The sequence below is a fragment of the Rhinolophus sinicus genome, chromosome 3 (genome assembly GCF_057876585.1).
Source record: "Rhinolophus sinicus isolate RSI-liver-muscle chromosome 3, RSI-T2T, whole genome shotgun sequence".
Lineage (NCBI taxonomy): Eukaryota > Metazoa > Chordata > Mammalia > Chiroptera > Rhinolophidae > Rhinolophus > Rhinolophus sinicus.
Window position 1 is genome coordinate 161,303,087 of NC_142503.1, and position 23,964 is coordinate 161,327,050.

The 23,964-nt window shown below is 39.8% G+C and overlaps 1 protein-coding gene across 4 annotated transcripts in view; it reads left to right on the forward strand.

Annotated features, from left to right (window-relative positions):
• The window catches only part of FRMD6 (FERM domain containing 6), a 213,087-nt gene extending 192,259 nt beyond the window's left edge, over positions 1-20,828 (forward strand). For 2 of the 4 annotated variants that reach the window (XM_074327478.2, XM_074327479.2), the window contains 7 exons: positions 2,671-2,736; positions 3,514-3,582; positions 6,932-7,106; positions 11,622-11,957; positions 13,081-13,212; positions 15,753-15,844; positions 17,854-20,543. In XM_074327478.2, coding sequence (XP_074183579.1) covers positions 2,671-2,736; positions 3,514-3,582; positions 6,932-7,106; positions 11,622-11,957; positions 13,081-13,212; positions 15,753-15,844; positions 17,854-18,138 — 1,155 coding nt within the window. In that variant the 3' untranslated portion in view covers positions 18,139-20,543. Of the gene's footprint in view, positions 1-2,670; positions 2,737-3,513; positions 3,583-6,931; positions 7,107-11,621; positions 11,958-13,080; positions 13,213-15,752; positions 15,845-17,853 lie in introns of all 4 variants that reach the window. The other 2 variants (XM_019725687.3, XM_019725689.3) reach the window with 1 other exon arrangement.
• The last annotated feature ends 3,136 nt before the right edge of the window (positions 20,829-23,964 follow it).

Genomic DNA, 23,964 nt, shown 5'->3' on the forward strand with positions numbered 1-23,964 from the left:
CAACCTAGGTCTACTGAAGACAGAGCCTGTGTGCTTTCACCACTGAACTCTGCTTCCCTCCCTCCCTGAAGCTTGTTCTCTCTTTTGTGTCCCGTGTAGTGCTAGCCTCATTTTCCCAGAGGTCAGAGGTCAGACACCCAATTAAGAACTGGGACCGGGATCTGCAGGGAATCACACAGTACTGGTTGTCACGTCTGTCTTCTCTTCCCCCTACCTGCCCACTCCTCTCTGTTTCACAAGTGTCACTTCCTAGGCGAGAACCCCTGAATTCCCACCTACGTATATTCAGACGTATATTCTCAAACTGAATAGGATGAAGTGGTTCACTATGTGGTCTGTTGGGCCTGACTTCTGGGATTGAATCCCAACTTCACCTCTTACTAAGTGACCTTAAGCAAGTTACTTAACCTCTCTGGGCTTCAGTTTCCCCATAATTAAATGGGGATGGTGGCATACCTGCTTCTGAGGTTTATTGCAGACTTAAAAGATAACGGATGAAAGATGCTTCAAACAGTGCCCAGCAGATATTAAACATAATGTTAAGCTGTTCCCATTATCATTATGCTGTTATCATTATCGTTGCTGTTATTATGCTTGTTATCACTGCCACACCCTTTGTGGTAAGATGGGCATTACTAGGCCACTGGAAATTGGACTGTGGTTTGGATATATTGGTGGGTGATCTTCCTGGCTGATTCAGAAAACGTAGGCACCAAAAGATGGTATTTTTTTTCTCTCTTCCATGCCCAAGAGATGCATTGTTAATGCCTTGTCCTCTTTGAAAGGCATAATTGAGTTCCGTAAGATCTCTTTAGCTAAATTCTTAAAGGACTGAGTTGTTATTTTTTTTCCTTAGGATATTTTATTTGTGACACTTCAATTTGTATGAGAAAATGCAAATAAATTACATTTTGACAATCAGTTTATACTTTTAAAATGTATTGGAAGTGTTAATGATGTATTGAAAAGAGTGTGACTTTGGAATCAGATATCAGATAGAAATCCTACATCACCACTCATTAATACTGAGATCCTAGGCAAATATAACTATAATCCTGGGCCATCTATTAAGTGGGAATGATTTTATATGTTTCACAAGGTTGGGAAGATTCTGTGAGCTAATGAATCTGAAATAACCAGGTGGAGTGCCTGGCACATTAGTGAATGTTCAATAAATGTTAATTACTTCTTATTTGATAGGAAAGTTTAGTATTTGAAAGAATCCTTTAATGAAGTAGATATCCCCAGTTTATCTTTTGTGCAAAAATTAATCTTTCAAATTTACTTAAAGTGTGGTACTTCTACATGGCATAGAAAATGAATCTTGTCTTTTTAAAACAAGGTAATTAATAATAATGATGTAACTAAACAAAGTGGGGAAATAGATTTTGTTACCACACGGGCAGAGCTTTCATTCTTTGGAAAAATCAAGTGGCAGCCATTAAAACTGCTTCATTTCAGGCCTGCTTATAAAATGGAAGTAAAGTAGACAGAGGACAGGAAACATTCTGGGGGGAAAAAAGATTCTGTGCCCCGTTTCCAATACTACACACCTCATACATGCACAGCCAGCATTTTTATGAGCACAGCCTATTTCAGGAAGCAATCAGAATGGCCTTGAAAGGGAAATTGGCCTAAACTCATAGTGATAGATTGGTTTCTCCTGTTATACCTGTGCTATATGTGCCTTTCTTGTGGTAAAAATACACAGTTGGAAAAAAGCAGCCCAAATAGTGAAAACAGGCTATGTCTTCTCTTTTCTATGCCAGGTGAGGATGCATTTTCGAAAAATATTTCTTGGCTGTGTTCATGGGAAAACTGTCACTAAATGTAATAAAGATCTGTACATATTCATTTATTGTTTCTATTGAGAAATCTCATAATGAAAGTAGTTTATTCACTTAGTAATTTTATTTATCTTTTATTTTAAACCTCGTCTTTTGTATTCACTTATTACAAATAAGCACTTAAAGGATGTGGCCAAATTCCTGAGTACATTCTTAATTGTACAATTTTTTTCCTTATGTGTTTCCTTATTTTTTACAGTTTATTGTTTAGCTGGTAGAACATGTCATTATTGGCAATTAATAATTGAACTTCTTAAAAATAAGTACTTTTTTCCAAGCTAACTTAATATAAAATCTTTACAGCTTTATTATGTATCATGAGAGAAATATATAGGCTTGCCTCTAATTTTAGCTTCAGAGCTAAGAGATTTATCCAGTTCGAAACAGATAAAGTCTAGTACATCTCAGAATATAACTATGGTGTTAGATTCAAGATTTAAACACCTGAGAAAAAATAAAGCATAAGATACGAAGGTTAAAAAGAAAAAATACAGAAGCAGCAAAAATAATCTTGTTTATTGCAGTTCTCAAGAGTGAAAGTATTTAGAGTATTGTAACATATGAAAGTGTATTTAATATAGTGAAAACACTAATGCTCTGAAATCTCAGGGATTTAAAAAGTATAATATACCAGTACTGATTTACTATGTGCTCATGATTTTCTTAAAGCTTGTAGGAAACTAGGGATGTAAAAGATGAGCAAAGTTATTGGAAGTGAAAAATTTTCCAGTCCTGAAATTTACCTTCCTTTTTCTTTTCTTGAGTGCTGAATTGTCCAGTGTAGAAGAAAAATATACTTTTTCACACAATTTTATTTCTACAGGATAAACGGGAAATTGAAGCTTCTCTGACTCTTGGATTGACCATGCGGGGAATACAGATTTTTCAGGTTGGTAAATGAGAAATAAGTGTCAAATAGTATCCACTATGTCTTACATTCACAATATTCCTGTGTGGTCCTGTGATAGGTTCACCGTTCTATTTCTGGCCATGGATCGGTCATTACTTCCTATTTGTCTAGCACAGATATGGATGATGTGAGATAGGCGAAGTGATACCGTCTAAACCTTGACAGTAATAAGTGCTCTAGCACAGAAAACAACAAGCCAGAGAGTGGACCACCTTCATCACTAACAGATCGTTAATATCCAAACATTTTTATTTGTGTGTCATTGATTTTAAATGTTTCCTTTTATCCTCTGGAACATTTATAATTGTGTAAAGAAAAAAGCCTGGCTAGACATTTTAATTTCCGTTACACTTTTGTGATATAGTTTGCCCCTTGGATAAGTAGGTGGAATGGTGTTATCCTACAGTCATCAACAGGGGAGAGAAAATGCCCCTTTGTGTGAAACCTAGGGAAACATAAGGACGTTTTATCTTTGATGTAGGCAAAATATACAATTATGAAAGTCTGAGTGCCTTATCTCTTGAATGTCTGAGTCTTTTGGACATTTTATTTAAATTTAAGGATAGGCCAAAAGAAGAAAGCTACAGAATTGTATCACTAATCCTAATTACTGTCTGCATGTCTCCAAAGAGAGTTGCGGACCTCTTTCAGATTTTAATTAATGTATGTTAGTTTTCTGGGATAGAAATTAGAGCCATTTTAGAGTGTCTGTCAGTCTCATCAGTAAGTCTATATGCATTATAATTCTTTCCACAGAATTTAGATGAAGAGAAACAATTACTTTATGATTTCCCCTGGACAAACGTTGGAAAGTTGGTGTTTGTGGTAAGTTTCAAATAACTGACTAAAATAAATTACTCAGTTAGTTTTTTTCTTTTGGATTTTTGTTGATTCTTGTTATTTTAAAACAATATTGTTCCTGGCATAAAAGTTGATGTGTGTGTGTGTGTGTGTGTGTGTGTGTGTGTGTGTGTGTGTTTTAAAGTTGACTGTGAAGATAACTAGCTTCCTTATATTCTTATACATGTGCTATAATCCTTGTCACTCATCAGTAGTGGACCTAAAATTAAAGAATTTTGTAGCAAAAGAAATTAATTAATTATAGTTTGTGTGTCTGGTCTCCACCATACTACCTTAAGTTACTCTAGTCGCAGAAGAAATGTGAGAAAAGTACAAGATGAGTTAATCAGATAGAATTATTTTTTAAAGCCTATAGCAGAAGGATTACAAAACAGAAAGCCGTAATCACAGGGTAAATTATTCTCAGTGTCGGGGTTGGCCAGTTCTTTTAGAAGTTACTTTTTTTGAACAAAGAATAAAGAGTGATATAAAAAGATGTTTCTATTAATATCTGACTCTTTGAAACTCATCATTATAAAGAAAGGTCTACAATTCTTAACAGGAAAAATACTTTTATTTTTAGAATATTAAAAATGATGCTTTTTTTTGTTAGAGCAGATCCATGATTTTTTTTTTTTTTTTTTTAAGATTTTATTGGGGAAGGGGAACAGGACTTTATTGGGGAACAGTGTGTACTTCCAGGCCTTTTTTCCAAGTCAAGTTGTTGTCCTTTCAATCTCAGTTGTGGAGGGTGCTGTTCAGCTGCAAGTTGTTGTTCTTTCAGTCTTAGTTGTGGAGGGCACAGCTCAGCTCCAGGTCCAGATGCCGTTGCTAGTTGCAGGGGGCACAGCCCACCATCCCTTGCGGGAGTCGAACTGGCAACCTTGTGGTTGAGAGTCCGCGTTCCAACCAACTGAGCCATCCGGGAGCTCAGCGGCAGCTCAGCTCAAGGTGCCGTGTTCAATTTTTAGTTGCAGGGGGTGCTGCCCACCATCCCTTGCGGGAGTCGAGGAATTGAACTGGCAACCTTGTGGTTGAGAGCCCGCGCTCCAACCAACTGAGCCATCTGAGAGGCAGCTCAGCTCAAGGTGCCGTGTTCAACCTTAGTTGGAGGGGACGGAGCCCACCATCCCTTGTGGGACTCGAGGAGTTGAACTGGCAACCTTGTGGTTGAGAGCCCACTGGCCCATGTGGGAATCGAACCGGCAGCCTTTGGAGTTAGGAGCATGGAGCTCTAACCGCCTGAGCCACCGGGCCGGCCCCTGATCCATGATTTTTCCAGCTATTTCTCTCCTTTGCCAGTTATATCCATTTTTTGGTAGGGTTCAAGAAATTGCAGTTCATAATATATATATCTAATTTCATTAAAATCCACAATTTTTCTTTGTTCAGAAATTACTGAAAAAAATACTCACAGAAGGGAGGAAGATAAGGATTTGTACACATGGGCTTCTCTCCCTAAAGAAGATGGCCTATGTAAATAAAGAGCTATATTGCCAAATAGCATTTAGGCACTGATTCCACACTGCCCTGTAAGTCAAAAGACCTGTTCCTGACTTTACATTACTTTAATTACTTGGGCACAATTCAATCTGATTTCACTTCACACATACATTAAGTGGGGCCTGACCTGCCTCCTCCTCGCTGGCTCTGTCTCATTCCAGCTCTTTGTGAAAAGTTCTGAGTTGTTTGAAAGTGAGCAAATTATTACCCTACTTGCCCCTTTCATGTCCCAAGTTAAATAGCGATAAAATACATTTATGAAATTGAGTGTTTTGAGGGTCCTGGACTCAGTAGTTCCTGAGTGTAGTTGTGCATCAGACTCATCTGAGGAGCTCATTTAAGATACAGATTTTGGGGGCTCGTCCTCTTCTCCTAGAAATTTTTGATTCAGTAGATGTGGGTGGGAGACTAACAGTCTGCTTTGACAAACCAGATAATTCTTCTCCTAGCCAGCCCAGGCAGCCCTGCCTAGCTGTGTGATCTTGAGCAAGTTACTTAACCTCTCTGTTCCTTGGTTTCTTCATTTTAAATTGAGGATAATTTGCTTTCCCCCCATAAACTTATTATGAGGATTAATGAGTTAATACCTGCTTAGTGCTCATTAAGTATCAGTTATTACCATTCTAGCATTGGAATCCGCTGGTGGTTTCTTTAAAATCAAAAGTCTAGAGGTGAAAAATTCCATCTCTGTTTGAATTACACAAACCCATATTACTTCATACTGACTTTAAGTGTATAGTTAGAATATGCCTCCATCTTTGTTTTACCTCTCCCCTCTGGCTAAGAATCATTGTGTCTGACATATTCCTTTTTGTAGTCCTGCTGCTCTCTTCATTATTAACAAAGTTAAAGGAATTCATAATATTCCGTAACCGTAAGGAACTTTGCCAACCTCTCACCCTCAACTTTGAACTTTATATTAATGATCCCAGACTTAAAGAATGAGATTCCTTGTATCTCTACTGATAGGTACTTATACTACTTATCTCTTCTTTCTCTTTCCTGTCTCATCCCCCCAACTGTTCCTCTAGCTTCCAGCTCCCTTTTGTTTTATATATCCAGCTAGTAGTGGTTTGTATTTTTTTTAAACCTTCAGTAGGTATCCTGTATTCACTATCATAATTCTGTTTCTTTTCTTCCTAAAATTTGTCATAAACTATAATTATGTCCTGTGTTTATTTACCATCTAACTCCATAAGGGTTAGGGCCCTTGTCTGCCCTGTTCATTTGTTATTTTTCTCAGTGCCTAGCACAGTGTTTGGTACATGGCAACTGTTAGCAAATATTTTAATGCATTACGCTTCTAGAGTTTGTGTGCTGAGTTAGGGTGTTGAGATTGCACTTGAGGATGCTTTCATGATGGGCCCTTCTTTTCTCCATTGTATAAATGGCCTGACCAGCCAGAGAAACCAAAGATGTTTCTCAGCTGTCATACCCAGTCAGTGTTTCCCAGAAGACCCTGGCTAGACTCTTCCCTGAATTTTTGGGAATCCTCTGTCCTGTGACATTTTTGAAAGGGAAAACAGCAATGTATCTGTCAGCAAACTTTGGAGCTTTATACAATAAGTCCTCACTTCTTGTCAGAATAGGTTCAGCAGCTTTAAGCAAAATGACATATAGTGAAACCGGTTTTACCGGAAACTAATAGATATAAATGAGAGGTAAGTTCCTACAGCATCTCCTCAACGTGAAAACAAAACGACATTATTTGAGGACCTGCTGCACATCTATTTCGGAATCTGTAGTTTTCCCTACTAAACAGAAAATGAAGGGAACCTTGGCAAATCAGAGACTTTTCTTCCCGAATCTGATTTATGCTTTCCCTCCATAGGGTAAGAAATTTGAGATTTTGCCAGATGGCTTGCCCTCGGCCCGGAAGCTCATCTACTACACGGGATGCCCCATGCGCTCCAGACACCTCCTGCAGCTGCTGAGCAACAGTCACCGGCTCTACATGAATCTGCAGCCTGTCCTGCGCCACATCCGGAAGCTGGAGGAAAACGAAGGTACGCAGGGTCTTGGATTGGGACTTCGCCACCTGTGGCCCTTATTCTATAGCTGCCATTGACTGGGGCTTTAGGGTCCTGGAGAGTGAGTCTCAGGTACTGGGCCTCTCCAGATTCAGAGTAGTATTCCTATGTGTGTCTCAGCACTGCTCCGGAAGGCGACGGACAGGCTCGAGCCCAGCAACCACGACAGCTGTCTAAAATACCTGATGTTATCCCTGTCATTCACCTGCCCTTCAAGCACAGTCTCTGTAAAGTTTCCCCATCCTTGGCTTGAAAAATCTTCACAAAAAGCCACCCCATGAAGGTGCAGGCCAAAGTGTATCTTCATCTCAGAGCTCTGTATATACACTGATTCACCTTGGCTCTGTTACGTGGGCAATCTGAAAACCTGTCCAGTAAATGTGGATCACAGAACCGTCTCCAGTCTCTTTTATTGACTATGGGAGGCACCCACGTCTGGCTCAGCCAGAATGACCAACGAACGACAAAGAAGTTTTTATCAGAGGATTGTATCAGCCAGTCCTAGGGGGGCTTTCCTGAGACACAGGTAGAATTGAACGGCCTATTTGGGACCCCAGAGTTCTGGCCCTGAAAAGCCGGACACATCCATCATGGTGAAGCAGAGGAAGGAGGGATGGGGCTTCTAACATTGTTAACTTTACAATGTTAACCTCATGGTTGGCCCTTTATCTTGAGTTGGTGGTACCCTGGAGTTATTTCATTTAACACACTCCAACTTCTAATCCCCCAAAATGCTATTTTGCATATTTGTTTATGTTGTAATGTCTTCAGTTTGTTTTGCAAATTCATGTACTAATTCTTCATAATTTGATTAGATTAGTAGATTTGAGGTATTTGCATGATCATTAGGACGCAGATTCATACCTTGGGTCCATGTCTTAAACACATTTTGACCTCTCAGACCCCACCTTACCCACAGAAACAAGACAAATGCCTGTCCTCTCTTCACCAGCAAAAAAACTTACAGAGGTTTGCACATCTGATTGATTTCTCGCAAAAGCTGCCTCTATCTAAATGAGACAAAGTTTGGAGGTGTCATTGTAATTTAAGAAACAATTAGAACGTGAATCATCTCCCACCGTCTGCCACCAAACTGCATCTGTCTTCTGAGAGAATTGGGAAAACTGTCAGGCGTATAGGCTTCCTTCACTGCCAGACAGCCAGTTCTTCCCCATAATGACTCATTGATATCACAAATACATCCCTCCCGTCCCGACATGAATATTCAGAGGAAGTCAGACAGTGCCAAGGAAACTTGGGAGAGGAGGTGAGTGACTTAGGTGCAGAGGTCGTCATTTGCCACGTCGGCCTCATTCCTGATTGGTGCCTGGCGAAGTTCATTCATTCCATCCGCTCTCTGCCAGCAGCATTTTAGTAAGTTCTTGTTGAGGTGACCTTACTGGGAGCTCTTTAGAGCCTAAAACAATTAATGAACCTGCCCTATAGGGTCTAAGGTAAAATTACAAAGAATTTTGAATTCTTAGGGTTTTGTCCATTACCACACATAGTACCAAAGGCATCCAGGGGCTTACGTGAGTAGAGCAATGAAAGGATAAAAAACAAAGTGTAAATTGGATTTTTTATTTGGATAAGTATACATAGATTTGGGGGGAGCAGCATGTTTCTTGCTTTATTCCAAAGACAGCATACTTAATTTCTTGTACTTAGAGATCCCTCCAGGTCAGAAGGAAGCCCAAAACTAAGTTTCTGTGGACCAACCTGGACCTGAATCCAGTTATCTCACCCGCACTTAAGTACTCCACCGTTTTTCTTAAGAAAACCCCTTTCTCAACATTGGTTTAGCAAAACAGCACAAAAGGAGTCTGTATTTGTCTTAATTAATTTTGTTTCAGAGTCATCTTGTCTGATACAGTATTTTAGCATTTTGTAGTAGAAAATGAATTCTCAAGAATTCTTTCTTCCACAGTAGTTAGAAGAGAAGAAATGCCTTTGTCATTAAAAATATATATAGCTTTTAAACCCACCTTTATACATACATATAAAGCTACATATAAGATATATAACACTAAGATATATAGTTTTATATCAGTAGCTGGAGCTTATTCTCAGGCTCTGTGTCTAGAGATTAAATTGACTGCGCTATCTTCCAAAGTAATGAAAACCTCTGGCCCCTGGGCTTTTTCCACAGAGGGAATAAAAACGTTGACATGCTGACCATCTGTGCTGTGGATGCTGGTGATTACTAGGGGAATGAGGGGCTCATTTTGCATTTCTTAAATAAATTTCTGAATTATTTCAGCCTGTCCCTCAGTTTGTCACTGAGTGGTGGGAAGCTTCTTAAGTGTTTGCAGAGGGTCTAAGTAGGGTTTGCGGGTGGGAATCCCCACCCATTTTGGGGAATTTTTTTTGCTTTTCCGTTCCCAAATCCCAAGAAGTTGGTCGGGAAATCAGGAAAATCCGCTCCTTGAACCCAGGTGATTGGTAGTATCGGCCATCACTTTGTGGAAGCGATTCATCGTGGAGAACAGAAAACAGTTTATATCTCGGGATTCGGGAACGGGAAAGCGAAAAAAATTCCTGAGAATGGGCAGGAATTCCCACCTGGAAACCCTGGGTCTAAGTAATGATGTAGCACTGTTATGGGAACCAAAGGCAGCTTCGTGGAGCACCAAGTCTGCACTGACGCTGTAACAGGAAGTGGATTTACACTGGGCTCCTTGTAGGAGGAGAACAGTCTGGCAAGTGCTTAGCTTCCAGTGAGTGTACCAGTGAGTGTGGACTATGATTGGCTCTAAACCAGATTATCAGGAAGTTGGCAGCAGAAGGACTATTTGTGAAGGGTGGAAAAGCTTTTAAATTGCTAGATCCACGATTTCCAATTGTCTTAAATCTCTAACACCCTATAGAACTTCTCTCTCTCTCTCTCTCTCTCTCTCTCTCTCTCTCTCTCTCTCTCTCGCTACTTTTTTCTCTTTACTTGCCACCCTTCCAAGGGCCACATGGCTATTATTTTGAAACTCCAGTGAATAGAAATTGTCTGAGCATTTTGCAAACGCCTTTAATTCTCCATCTTCATCTCAATCCCTGTTGCCTTTAGAAAATAGGAGTCTTTGGAACCCAGTCTAGCCCTCAGAAATGGGTTGGATGCATTTTTGTCTCAGTGATACATGTGTGGCTGTGATGTCCCGTTCCAGTCTGCTTTCGGTGTGGCTACACACGCTCACTTACCTTTGTGTTTCAGCCCGATTGCTCAGAATTGACATGAATGGGCTGGCGCCCAGAAATGCACACATAGCCTTCTCTAAGCATTTTTTTCACTTTGCATCCTGGAAAGCGTTACCTTTTTCTCTTTCTGCTGATGCTCATTTCTTCTCTGGGGAGCCTCTTGTACTTTAGAACCGGATTCAGACATCAGGAGTGCAAGTGTTTTCACTTAATCAAGAAACAAGACATTAAATCCATTATCACCCCCCTGAGAACCCAATTAGTCTACTAGTTAGCAGTTTCTGAAATCATATCAACTTAACATTCCCAAAATGCACGCTCCGTGTTTAGTATTGTTGTAATGTGTTACTTCTCATCAGTATTAAAAATACAAGGAAGCTAAACTATTTATTTTTGTTTTAAATTTCTGACCTGAAACACAAAAATAATATTTTTGTGTCAGTCATGCACCTGCACCTCAGTTGTAACTTTGTGTTAATGTAATGGATAGTTTAGCATTTGATAAAGGGGACTTTCCAATCTTATGTCTTTATATTAAAGCACTGACATGTTAAAGAACAGTTTTACCCATCAGAAACCACGTAGCAAATCAACAGTGATTACTATGTTTTCCAAATAGATGATAAAGCCTCACTAATTCAGCCTAAATGGAGAAAAGCAATCTTTATTCATGTAAACCTAAATTTTAGAATTCTTTGAAAGAAATCCTCAGAAGAATATAGTTTTACTTTAAATTGTAGCAGACAGTTAGAGATAAACTAACAATGAACCATACTGAAAAATGAACAAATAAAATGACTGGCAGTTACCATAATTATGTTTATTGAACGGCCTCCTATAGCAGTGCTTCTGAAGTTACCTGTGGGGAAGGACCAGGTTTTTAAAATTTCTAATCTACTGTGGACTGATACTACTCTTGTAAAATAACAGAATCACATTCGTGGCTGTCATGACGATGTCAGATTGCTCTAAAAATTTCTCAATGTGTATTCTCAATTACTGAACTTACTTCACTGTGGACCAGCAACAGCAGTTTGCTGACAAGTGGTCTGCCGACTTATAAGCACTCTTCTATCGTGTTTGAAGCTGTAAAACTTTTTGAGTAGTTTGAATACTCCCTTCGAATCTGTTGTACTGACTCTTCCTCAATTTGTGATTTTCTTAAGTGGAGCTCCTCGCAGAGTTCAGACCACTTTCCAGTCACTAGATTCTGAGTATGAAATTGTACTTGTTCTTGGCGTAAGGACTCACTTAAGCGAACCAACTGTTCTTTTCTGTCTCGGTGCTGTGCTCCCCACCACACAGAGAAGAAGCAGTACCGGGAATCTTACATCAGTGACAACCTGGACCTTGACATGGACCAGCTGGAAAAGCGGTCCCGGGCCAGCGGCAGCAGCGCGGGCAGCATGAAGCACAAGCGCCTGTCTCGTCACTCCACCGCCAGCCACAGCAGTTCCCACACCTCGGGCATCGAGGCAGACACCAAGCCCCGGGACACGGGGCCAGAGGACAGCTACCCTGGCAGCGCCATCCACCGCAAGCTGAAGGCATGCAGCTCAATGACCAGCCATGGCAGCTCCCACACCTCAGGCGTGGAGAGCGGGGGCAAGGACCGCCTGGAAGAGGACTCCCAGGATGATGGTAACCCTTCCGCCAGGCCCACCCAGCTAACAGCGCTCGCTCAGCCTCACTTGCTAGCGTCTTCTGCTCTCCTAGCTCCCCCCTTCCCCCCAAGCATTGGTTCTATGGAGTTGATGTCTGGAGAGCAGCTAAGAAGCAGTAATAGAGAATAGGAGGTGTCTTGTCACCCTCCCCAATGACTTGGTTGAGTTGTTCGTGTTTGGGAACAGAACATCCCTCTACTCATGCTTCTTTGCCACCACGGAGTTGGGTGGTTGTGAATTCTAAGTGTTCGTGGGTTATAGGAAGTGGAATAGAAGTCAGTCCTACAGCCCTGTGTCTGCACCTCTGATTTCCAAATGAAATAAGCATTGGTTAGGACAACAGGTGGGATGCAGTGATAGTGCCAGAAATGTCTTGAACTTCTACCAAAAAGATTTGAGCCTAGGACATTTGTAAATATTTCTTAAACACCTCCCGTGTCACCAAAACTCTAGGGAGTATAAAGGAAATATTGCACCTGGCTGCTTAACTCTGTGTTGAGGAAATAAGATGAGACCCACAGCCTGTGTCAGCCAAATGTACCATTTGTGTGCATCCTTTTTATTATTTGATTCTTTTTCTGTCTCAAATAATTGCTATAGCAGTCAGCATTGGGGAAAAGATACTGACTCCATTAGGGAAAACACAAAATGTATGTTTAGTTACTATGGAATTCATGTGGATCGCAAATTGAGCCACTAAATGTCCTGAGAGTGGGCAGCTGTGGGAAGTGGGGAGCTTCATGAGTTGCTCACTCTATGTCAACAGTCTGCTTTGGCATTGGGCACACGGCCCGTCAGTCTCAGTTTGCCCTTTGTCATTGCAGCGTGGTAGTACAGCTTTTCTTCTTTCTTAAAGAGTAAAGAATAATTAACAGTCAAGACTGTGGCATTATAAGACATGTAGATAACAGCAATCCTGTGAAAAAGAGAACAAGTAGCGTCTAGTTGATAATGTCCCTAGAGTTTCCTACTGAAGAGTCTCGTTAGCAAATGTGTTTTAAAATATGAATAATGACATAGCCTCCCTCAAAGTGTGGCTTTGAATTATGGTGACCATTTCCCTTTATGTCATTAAGTGTCTTTTCCTCTTTCTGTGTCAGAAATAGAGATGTTGGTTGATGACCCCAGGGACGTGGAGCAGATGAACGAAGAGTCCCTGGGCGTCAGCCCGGACGTGTGCATCTATATCACGGAGGACATGCTCCTCTCGCGGAAGCTGAATGGACATTCTGGTGAGCTCCTACGGGAAGTCCTCCTCAGCGAGTGACTGCCCTGGCCTGGGAAGCAGGTGCCTCAGAAAACACACGTGTGCGATCAGAAACAGGACTGGCATTAGAGCCTTTCCAAGTCAGTGTCATAAACGGCGGGATCATGTGCCTTCGGTGGAGGAAGAGGAAGGGGGAGAAGCACCCGGATTACGAAGTGGCATCTTCTACCCCTTGTTCTGGACAAAGTTGTAAAACAGGATTCTCTCTCTCTCTCTCTCTGTCTCTCTCTCTGTCTCTCTCTCTGTCTCTCTCTCTCTCTCTCTCTCTCTCTCTCTCTCTCTCTCTCTCTGTATTTTAAATGATAATCGGGGAATTACTTAATACATCTGAAAGGGGCCTCACAGACCCTTTAGACTGGCCTCCTTTTTGTAGACGAGAAAACCTGTAGATTAGAGAAGACAAACGCTACTTGCCTAGAAAGAGAAGTCAGGTCTCCAGGTTTGTTTTCCCGCACTGTGTTATACTCGGTACAGGAGTCTGGAGGGAAAAATGTCAAAAAAAGGTGACATAAAAAGACACTTTTAAATTCCATGTTTGATGAATTCTTCCAGAAAACATGCATTCACCGTAACCCGATTATAGGGTTATATAATAGTATATAATATATAATATGTATTTCTATCAAATGAAAAACGTTATCTTTAAAAAACTAGCAGCAGTATGGGTTTTGTTTTTAAACCTCCGTTACTTCTAACTGCTTTGGTTAACATGTCATGAATGAGTCTCTGCTCTTTAGAGAAATGAGCCTTAGGAACCAGCACTGTCAGAATGACCTACATGCTTATTGTTATGCCTGGTACAGCTCTGACTGAGTAAAAGACCCTGTCGGACTGGAGGGACCTGCCATTGCCCTGGCAAGACCCCTGCGAGGCTCACTCCCAGTCCCTGAGAGTGAGCCTCTCCCATGTGCCAGGGCGAGGAATCAGATGAATGCGGCCAGCACTCACTGTCCCTGTCATTCTGGCACGGACTCTGCAACAGCACAAGGAGCCTTTTACTGCAGAATTCCACTTGCTGACCAAGCAGAACCACGGCCGTCACGTGCCCTGCCAGGGACAGACCTGCCACTTGTTGCATAGAATCACTCGGCCTGACCAACAGAGACTCAACAGGCTGGTTGCTCTAGTCATGCTTAGTTCTTATACCCAACTTTTTCTCTTTTTTGCCCATTTGCTTTATTATATTGAATTTTTTCCTTATAAATGCATTACAATATATACTAAATGTAAATTCACAATTATGTGCACATTATAGGTACACAAATAGCATACTCTCACTCATTCTCTGTGTGTGTGTAGAGAAAATGGTTTAAAACAATGTACACGAAAGTGCCTATGGGAAGGGGGTATGAGGGAAGCAGTTAACACAAAGATAGTTCACACCAGTCATTTCTGTCCGTTACTAGCAGTGGCTGAATAAAAATCGCGTTAGTCAAGATTCTTTTTTATATAAGGCGGGAAGGCACTTAAGTCATTGGCTTTAAGGATCTGGGACTTGACCTATTCGCTTGCTTCATCGATTTGCAAGAAATATGTCAGTGACCTTCCTTTACATCTCCAGTTCTTGTTGGTTACTTTATCTTCTGAAACATTTTTTGGGGTGCTTCACTCACATGCCACAGACTCATAAGGAAGTGTCAGCCCTGGATTTCTGTTTCCAAAATATTAGCAGGTTGCCTCTGAGGCGATCAGGGGCCCTGTGGCTCTTAGAGATGCAGAACTGATTGTCACTGTGGCCTCTCATTTTGAGCCAGTGGGATCAGCTGCAGGAGGTATGTGTCACAGTGCTCCGTCAGCAAGAAGAGCTTCTGTGAACTGGGGGTGTTTCATAAGCAGGCCCGGTGCCTCGTGCTTTTCATGCATTTGCTCTTTAATCATAAAACATTGCTGATTGTGCTGTTACCAGCCCCATTTTATGAAAGGAGGAGACTAAGACACAGAGTGGCTGAGTAGCTGGCCAGGACACAGAGAATTACTGGTTTGGGCCAGGTTCCCACCCCAATACGTGTGACGCCAGAGACCAGAGCCCTCACCCACTGAGTGGCCAAGTGGAACCAAACTTAGAAGGCAGCGTCACTGTTTAGGTGGCATTACATTCAAAGTTAGTATTATGTGGAAAGTGGGAAAACTTTAGGAGATATAGTAAAGAGATTCCTTTATATCTGCGGTCTTTGTTTCTATTAATAACTTCATCATGCATAGCTTTTAGACGTTTATTTTAGAACATTCACGCTCTAAACTCCTTCCTATACTCAAACCCCACATTTATCTCACTTTCCCCTCCTCCCCCTGACCCCTCCGATTTACTGTAAGACAGAAGATAAAAAGTGTTCCATCCTGTTTGTCCAGCATCAAAAAGGCTCTACCACCAAAAAGTCACAGTGAGATTTTCAGCAGGGTTAATATTTGATCTTTCATTCTTGGTTGTAGTATATGTCAGATATGTGGCAAGAGGTTTGAATAATTTGAAGTCTTAATTTTTTTTTTCTCTGTGTTTTACTTTAGGGTTGATTGTAAAAGAAATCGGTTCTTCCACCTCCAGCTCCTCAGAAACAGTTGTCAAACTTCGTGGCCAGAGTACCGATTCTCTTCCACAGGTATGGAAGGAATTGAAAATTTAAGTAGGAACTTGACATTTATGTTTATATAAATAAGTGAAAATTAAAAATCCTAAGGAAATGATTCTTACCAGATACATACATTCTACTTTTACTCTGAATTTGTTTCCATTTTGTTTGCTAGTTCCATTTTGAGTTCATTTTGTTTTTAGATAAATTATGTACTTTGTTTCACACTTTTGTAGGTGGGAAGGGAAGCCTCTAGCCTTCAGGCTTTAGGTTAAGTGTGTGTGTGTGTGTGTGTGTGTGTGTGTGTGTGTGTGTGTGTGTGTTGATTGACCTCCACAATTTGTCAGGTATGTTGTTGGCAGAAATGTTTTTATATTCTGATTATTCCATTCAGAGTGAATTTTCAAAGTATGCTAAGCAAGAGTATTTGATAACCTGTGTTCACTGGTTAGACTGTTACCATGTCAAAAGGTAAATTAAAATACTCTGATACTCATGGTTGCCATGTTTGGATATAATGGACAACTTATATTAACATCTATTTTCCGAGAACTCTCCCATCTTTCTTTTTATGTCTCTCTTTCTTGGGTTCTCTCTATTTTTTTTTTTCCTTCTGTGTGTTTCTGTCTTTTATTGCTTTCTCTTGCATTCTGGCAGTCTTGGCCTCCAACATTTTTCTCTCTTTCTTCCTTTTTTTCCCCAGTGGTCCTTTCTCTCTTCTACTTCTACTTTAAGTAGCCATAATGTAAACTGACATTTTATTAAATATTCTTCTGAAAACTCCAGTGAGTAATTTTTAAAGCAGTAGGTGGAGTACGATTAGGTGTATGAGCTCCAGTTTCAAAGCCTGGGTTTGCACCCGTGCTCCGCCAGGCGTTAGCTCTTATTGTAAATGTTTGTGGGGCACCGCTGAGAGTCAGATTCCACACCTACAAAATGGGGAGCGCATTCTGTGCCTGCCTTGAGGATTTGTGGTGATAATCTATTGAATTCTCTGTGTGACATCTCATTGGCGCCCAGGGAGACGGCATCAGTACAAGGGATCCTCAGCTTCAGGGAGTGCTCGGGTTGACACTTCCTAGTAAAATACTGTTGTGCTCAGACACTCTTCTCCCCTCTTGGGACTTTTGCCTCCAGCAAAAGTGGTATCTTACTCTAACAAGGTTGGCCTTTGTGGTGTTCAGCAACAAAAGTTGGAGAGATAACGCCTCCTTTCCTTAAATAACCCACTTAGTATCTTCCATTGGTATAATTACCTGAGCCATTTTTAACCTATTTATATTTTCAGCCAGTACCACCTCTTGGGATAACGAGTTCCAAAAGTCTGCTACCTGCTGTGTGAACCATTTGGCAGAACACGGCCCTTGCAGTGTTCAAGAGCTGCCTCTCAGTCCGGCGCTTGCCTATCAGCCTTTTCTGCACCAGGAACACTTCATATTATTTTTCCACCCAAGAATTCTGGCTTTTAAAAAAAATAGTTCTTCAAACTGTGTTTCTTGAGTAATAATTAGTTTGTTTTCCCATTTCCTATTAATATAATCACAGACCTCAGCATGAGAATGTTGCCACCTTGAGCTGCCACATCCTAGTGAAAAAACAAAGAAACTATCTTTACCTATGCAGCCTTATGTTCAGATAATTGCTTGATTTCTGAGATGCTAGAGATAGATTCCTGTTGCGTTTTACTTGTCTGTGTCTTGGATTACTCATCTATAAAATGGGGAGAATAATAGCACTTGCTTCAGAGCCAATAGGAAGATTAAATGAGTTAATAATACATGTAGGGTGTTTAGATCAGGGTCTAGCACATAATAAAGGCTCAGTAAATATTAGCTCCTATTATTGTTGGTGGTGATGCTGATATTTCCCCACCAGGACCTCAGGCCCGGAGACCTCAGATTGGAAACCACTTTCTAACATATAGAGAGATTCCTTAACCTTTTATGATTCTGCAGCCCCTCTGTCTACAGGGCAAATGTTGCTAACCTTTCACTGTAGTCTACTCTTGACATTATTTCAGCCTCCCCTTGTTTTTACAGACTATATGTCGAAAACCAAAGACTTCCACCGATCGACATAGCTTGAGCCTTGATGACATCAGACTCTACCAGAAAGACTTCTTGCGCATTGCAGGTCTGTGTCAAGACACGGCTCAGAGTTACACTTTCGGATGTGGCCATGAACTGGATGAAGAAGGCCTCTACTGCAACAGCTGCTTGGCTCAGCAGTGTGTCAACATCCAAGATGCTTTCCCAGTCAAAAGAACCAGCAAATACTTTTCTCTGGATCTCACTCATGATGAAGTTCCAGAGTTTGTTGTATAAAGTACGTCTGCGTGCAGCTATCCGGCAGCCTGCTGTTTTGCTAGAGGCTGTGAAAGCCATGGGTTCTTTCTTTACATGTTTCTTGTGCCATATTTTTTTCACCCCAAACGCAGCTCGCTCTTTATGATATTTGTGATGGAAATAAAAGCCTTGGGACAATTGCACTTTAAGTATTGCGCAGAGGTAGAAGAGAATGTACAGCAAGACAAGTGCCCGGAAGTCCGTGATCCTTTGGAAAGCAAATGTGCTTTACTGGTTACCAAGCCTTCAGGATATTGAATGGTGGTGTTTTTGTTCATTGTTGTTTTTTAATTCAGTTACATATAACAGCACATTTTTTTTTTTAAATCATGTGAACGATGTCGTTAGGTTTATTTGTTTGCTTGTAAATTTTTTTTATCACTCCCTCATGAAATGCTCATGTTTTGAGGGAGGAGAGAGAAGAGTCTCTCTTTTTTTAATGGAGAGACCTTGCCTAGTACACAGCCATTGCCGCCTCACTGGGGCTGTCCCAAAATGAACACTAATGAAGCAGTCAAAAGCATTTGGTTCTAGCAAGCCAAAGATACGTACGTAACAGGAGTGCACCCCAGGGTCAAGAAGACGTGACGTAAGCAATAACCAGAAGCCTGTGCATGTTGTGATGCCGTGTGACTCCTTCACGCCCAGTCAGTGCCATGTCCTCCTCCTGCTCTTCTGGAAAAGTCTAGGACTCAGTTGACTTCCTCATCCAAGTAACGGATCGATGGTGTTCAAGTCATAATGTATTTTGTGGAGTTTCCAACCCTGTTTTCTGTTAAAATTATGGAAGTGACTTAGAAAATGTTTGCGCTTGGTGTCTTTTTTTTTTTTTTAAATCAAGAACAAATTGTGGTAATGCTAGTTTCTACTTAACCAAAAATACCCTGACTATACGTATATGTTATTATACATATATAAATACATGAGATTGTGCGTGTTTATATGTGTTTAAAGCTTACTGCTTCATTTTCACTTCCATGACTAGCTTGCATACGTGGTCTTGTTTAATATGGAAGATGCGTCATTGAATGAATGATACCTGCGGACAATCAGTTGACATACATAGAGTTAAAAATGACTATTTTCTCCTGTGTCTTTTGCCATTCTTCTCAACCCAGGGTGCATACTAGAATTATTTGGGGAGCTTTAAAAAAATACCTAACAATGTCTGGGTCCCACGTCCAGTGAATTAAATCAGTCTCTTGTGGTAAAACCCGGGTGGAATTGCCTTTTCTTTTGAAGTTCTCCAAATGGAGCTAATATGCAGCAGAGTTGAAAACCACTGATCTAGAGGGTGTCTTTGTATTAATTTTGAAGTAAAAGCATACAGAAAAGGCCATTTTTTAAGACAGTTACTGCCACTGCTGTTTGGACATATAGTGAAACCAAGTCAGGAGAATGAACTCACTAACCTTTAAATGTACAGTAACAATGTTGCGTGCACTTCAAGAGAGTCCTTTCGCACAATGTCTTTCTATGAAATGTTTTTAATGATTTCATATTTAAAACATTTGTTTACCATATTTTGATATACCATTTTTCTATATACCAGGTTTTATTAAAAAAGAAACTATATATTATTTTCTAAAGAAACTCATATTTTTATACAAAATTAAGTTTTCAGGTAACAAAGAAATAGATTTAGGGTACAGAACATGCAGTGTTACCCACAGATGGGAGTCAGTATTATAAACACACGGAGAACATGAGCAAGCTCCACCTGTGCAACCCCTCGAATGTCCCCATATGGATGTGACAGGGCAGTGTGTGCACAACAAGCCTGGTCAAATCAGTTTAACTTGACACTTTCAAAGGAACAAACTTCTATAGTGTTCTGTAGTCATGAAATTATTTTACTTTTATCAAATGTTTTAAAAGAACCAAAGTTTCACATATCAGAATGTATAAAAGTATCTCAGTCTCTGTATAAAAAGGATGAAAGTATGAAAGGATTATTTAATGTCTCTTTTACTTATAAGTCATTAAATAATCCATCATTTTTTACAGATGCTCAAGAGACAGATCCTGGTGAAGTTTGATTCTAAAGAGCCCAGGTCATAATGTGGTACATTTCCTTAGCTCTTGTAGTCATCAAGAAAAAACATATTTCATTACTTAGGTAGTGCTTTATACTTATTTTCTCTCTCCTTCAGCCAGAATCAAGTCTTCAGGGTTTTGCCAGCACTGTTGGTGGTTTTGCACACCTTCTTTCTAATTGGATTTTGAACAGTCTTGTGGGTTTTCAAAAATAAAACATGCTAAGGACATTTTTATTTTTGCTTTTGGATCCACTGTTTGCAGCAGAATTATATATATGTATATGAAAATCCATTTTGAATACCTACATTTTTGTATTTGGAAATTGTTTTAAAAAATAAAAAAAAGGAAAAGTATAAAGCTGTTATTTATTCTGCATTTGTTAATATCCATTGCTAGTTAGTATACCGATTTGGTATATTTTGCCTCTACACATCTACATATGTATGTGCAACAGTGAGCTTTATATCTACATAAACTGTCAATAATCCTTTCTGTGAAAGGATCATCATATCAGGATGATACCAAAAGTGTGTTTAAAAAAAAAAAAACTACGTTATTTTGTAATTATTCTTGTAGGCATTTCATGGTAAGATTAACAGTCAATAAAGTTAGTTTTTATTTGTCTTGAAGTGCATTTTTTTGTTATACTTCTCAGTTAAGCAAGAAGCATGAAAGAATGAATGTTTTCTTTGTGTTCTTCTTTAATCGTGCACATTAAAAGTCAATATAAAGTTCCAGTGTGACCGAATTCTGAGCAAAACAGTCCTCATGATGATGATAGCAATAGCCGATGCTGAGCCCTGCCATGTCCCAGACCCTGCTCCACATGTGTTAAAAGTTCATTGTTAACTCGTTTACTCCTTGTCTTCCCAGAGGCAGGTACCATTACTGTTCTTGGAGATGAAGGAAACAAGGCTCCAAGAGGCTAAGTCCGAGAGGTCGTGGCAGTCAGCCACTATTCAGTCCCACATTGTGTTGCTGAAAGGACTCTACTTATCAAATACAATATTTTTTATTTTTTAAATTAAAATAACTACTTTAACTTTTGCCCTTAAAACAGTCATCATTAGAGTCATGCTTTTAATGTAAAAACAAAAATCAAAACTAAGTGGTTGCATTTAAAAGCACACATTTACAACACTGAATGTGAGGACAACATGGCATAAAGGACAAAGCCCAGAGCGTAGTGTCTATAGACAGGATTCTGAAACGCCCCTGCTGTCCTAAAAGAAAATCCATTACCTGTATTTCTTGGCTATAAAAATGGGAATACTAATTCAAAGGACCACTAGGGGTTAAAGAAGGTGATAGGTATAATATGCTCTGGATGACTAAGGTAGGAGAGAGAAAGGTTTTCAAATCTAACAAACATTTAACTTTTATATACTTGAGCCATGTGGTCATTTGGAAGCATGAAATCCAAAACAAAAGCTTTCTTGTGGGGTGTTACCCATGTATCTTGCAGAGTATCTGGTAAATTGTAAGTGAAATGGAGGCAAGGGAAGAAAAGACCTGTTTATCTTACTATGTGTCTGATAGTACTATGTGTCTGATAGTTCGCCTCAGAACCCTTCAAGGAGTTGCCACCCTCATTTTATAGCTGAGAAAATAAACTTGCCCAAGATCCTATAGCTAGTAATTGATAGGCCAGAGTTTTAAACCCAAATCTGTCTCCAAAATCTTTGCTTTTTCTACTACATACACCGTGTTATCCATTGCCCTTAGAGGTAGCTCAGAACTTAATAGGGAAGACAGACTTAAAATTTTGATAGTGTGATAAATGAAATTCATTTTTTTGTGCACTGTATTTGTTTTGAGTACCCACTCTTTGCCAGGTATATACAAGGCTTACATAGGTATATTGCTTTGGCACAGTCAGTGAAGACCTAAGGGGTGGGAACGAGAGGTGGGAAGATCAGGGAAGGTTTTACTCAGAAGAACAGCATTGAATGGGGACTTCTGGTAGGGAGGGGTGGGGTACAAGCTATCCAGGCAAAGGCTTAGAAACTGGAGAGAAACAAGATGAGCTTACTGCCTAGAGAGAGTTTCCAGGCAACAGTGAGGGAGGAGGAACCCAAACAGATCCCAGTGGTCTCCCTGAATTGTGAAGGCAGAGTGGAGAATGCAGGGGGGCCAATGGAACTAGAATTCAAAGGGCAGACTACCAGAGAAGAGAGAGCTGCACAGAGCAAGAGGGAGGGGGAGAGGGAGAGAGACTGAGACAATACACTCTGGAGATCTGTAGGAGGTTCTCCTCAAGTCTTCAGCTGAGTACTGATCAGCATACTCATGTGAGTTCAAAGGTATCTGGGATTGGGGAGAGAACCACGAGAAAAAGGCAAAACAATCCCTGGAGCTCACATAGGGCCAGAAATAGTTTGTGTTTCCCCTATCTGGAGGGGAAAAAAAACCTTGCAATATATGGGGCATCTTGTAAAATACCCAGAAGGGTATTTTCCAAGACTAAAGATTGCTCTGGCCCTGCCTAACAAAGCTTAAAAAGCAAGCCTTTTTCAATATTGAAAGAAAAGTGCTGTCAGCATAGAATTCTATACCCAGCAAAAATCTCTTTCAAAAACAAAATAAAAACTTTTTCAGGCCTGCAAAAGCTGAAAGAATTCAACACCAGCAGATCTGCATAAGAAATGTTATTAGAAGTCTTTCAGGCAAAAAGAAAATACCAGATGAAAAACTTGATCTGCACAAAGAATGAAGAGCCCTAGACATGATAAATATGTGGGTAAATATAAAACAAATTTTTTCATATTTTAAGTCTATTTAAAAAAATGAAAACATTTAAAACAAAAATAAAAACAATGTACTATGGAGTTTATAACATATGTAAAGAGTAAAATGTATGAACACAATAGCAAAAAGACCAGGAAAGGGAAATGACAGTACTATACTATTGTAAGTTTCTTATACCATATTTGAAGTGGTATAATATTACTTGCAGGTGGATTATGATAGCTTAAAGATGTATACTATAAAATCTAAAGCAACCACTAAAAATAAAACAGAGGCATAAGAGATAAAATAAAAATTACCAAACCAAGAGAAGATAAAGAGGGGGAAAAAACCAAAAACCAAATAGAACAAGTAAAAAACAAAATAGCAAGTTGGTATATTTAAACCCAACCATATTAATAATCAATTAAATGTAAATTTTACCCAAAGACATTTAGAAGGAATAGCCAAGCATTTTTTGAACTATAAACCCAATGAGAACATAGTTACTTTTCTAAATGCGAAACACACTGTAGAGTTCATGTTATTAATGATACTGACTCAAGGATTGGCAAATTTGTTTCTATAAAGGGCCAAATAGCAAATATTTTAGGCTTTACAGGCCATATGTTCTCTGTTACAACTACTCAACTCTGCCATTATAGTGTGAAAGCAACCATAGACAATATGTAAACAAATGAGTATGGCTGTGTTTCAGTAAAACTTTATTTACCAAACAGGCAGGAGGCTGGATTTAACCCACAGGCTGGGGCTTGCCAATTTCTGATTTAGAGCAATGTAATAAACCAGAAGCAGACCAATATATAAAAGGGAACTTAGTGAATGAAATAGGTAGCATTTCAAATCATAGGGGAAAGGATGGCTTATTCAGTAGTTAGTGCGAGAAAAATGATCTGTTCTTTTGAAAAATAACATTAGATCTCAACTTTGTACCATTCACAAAAAGAAGTTAAAGAGCTAAACTTAAAAAAAATTCAAACTATAAAAGTATTAGAGGGCAACAGAGAAAAATATATT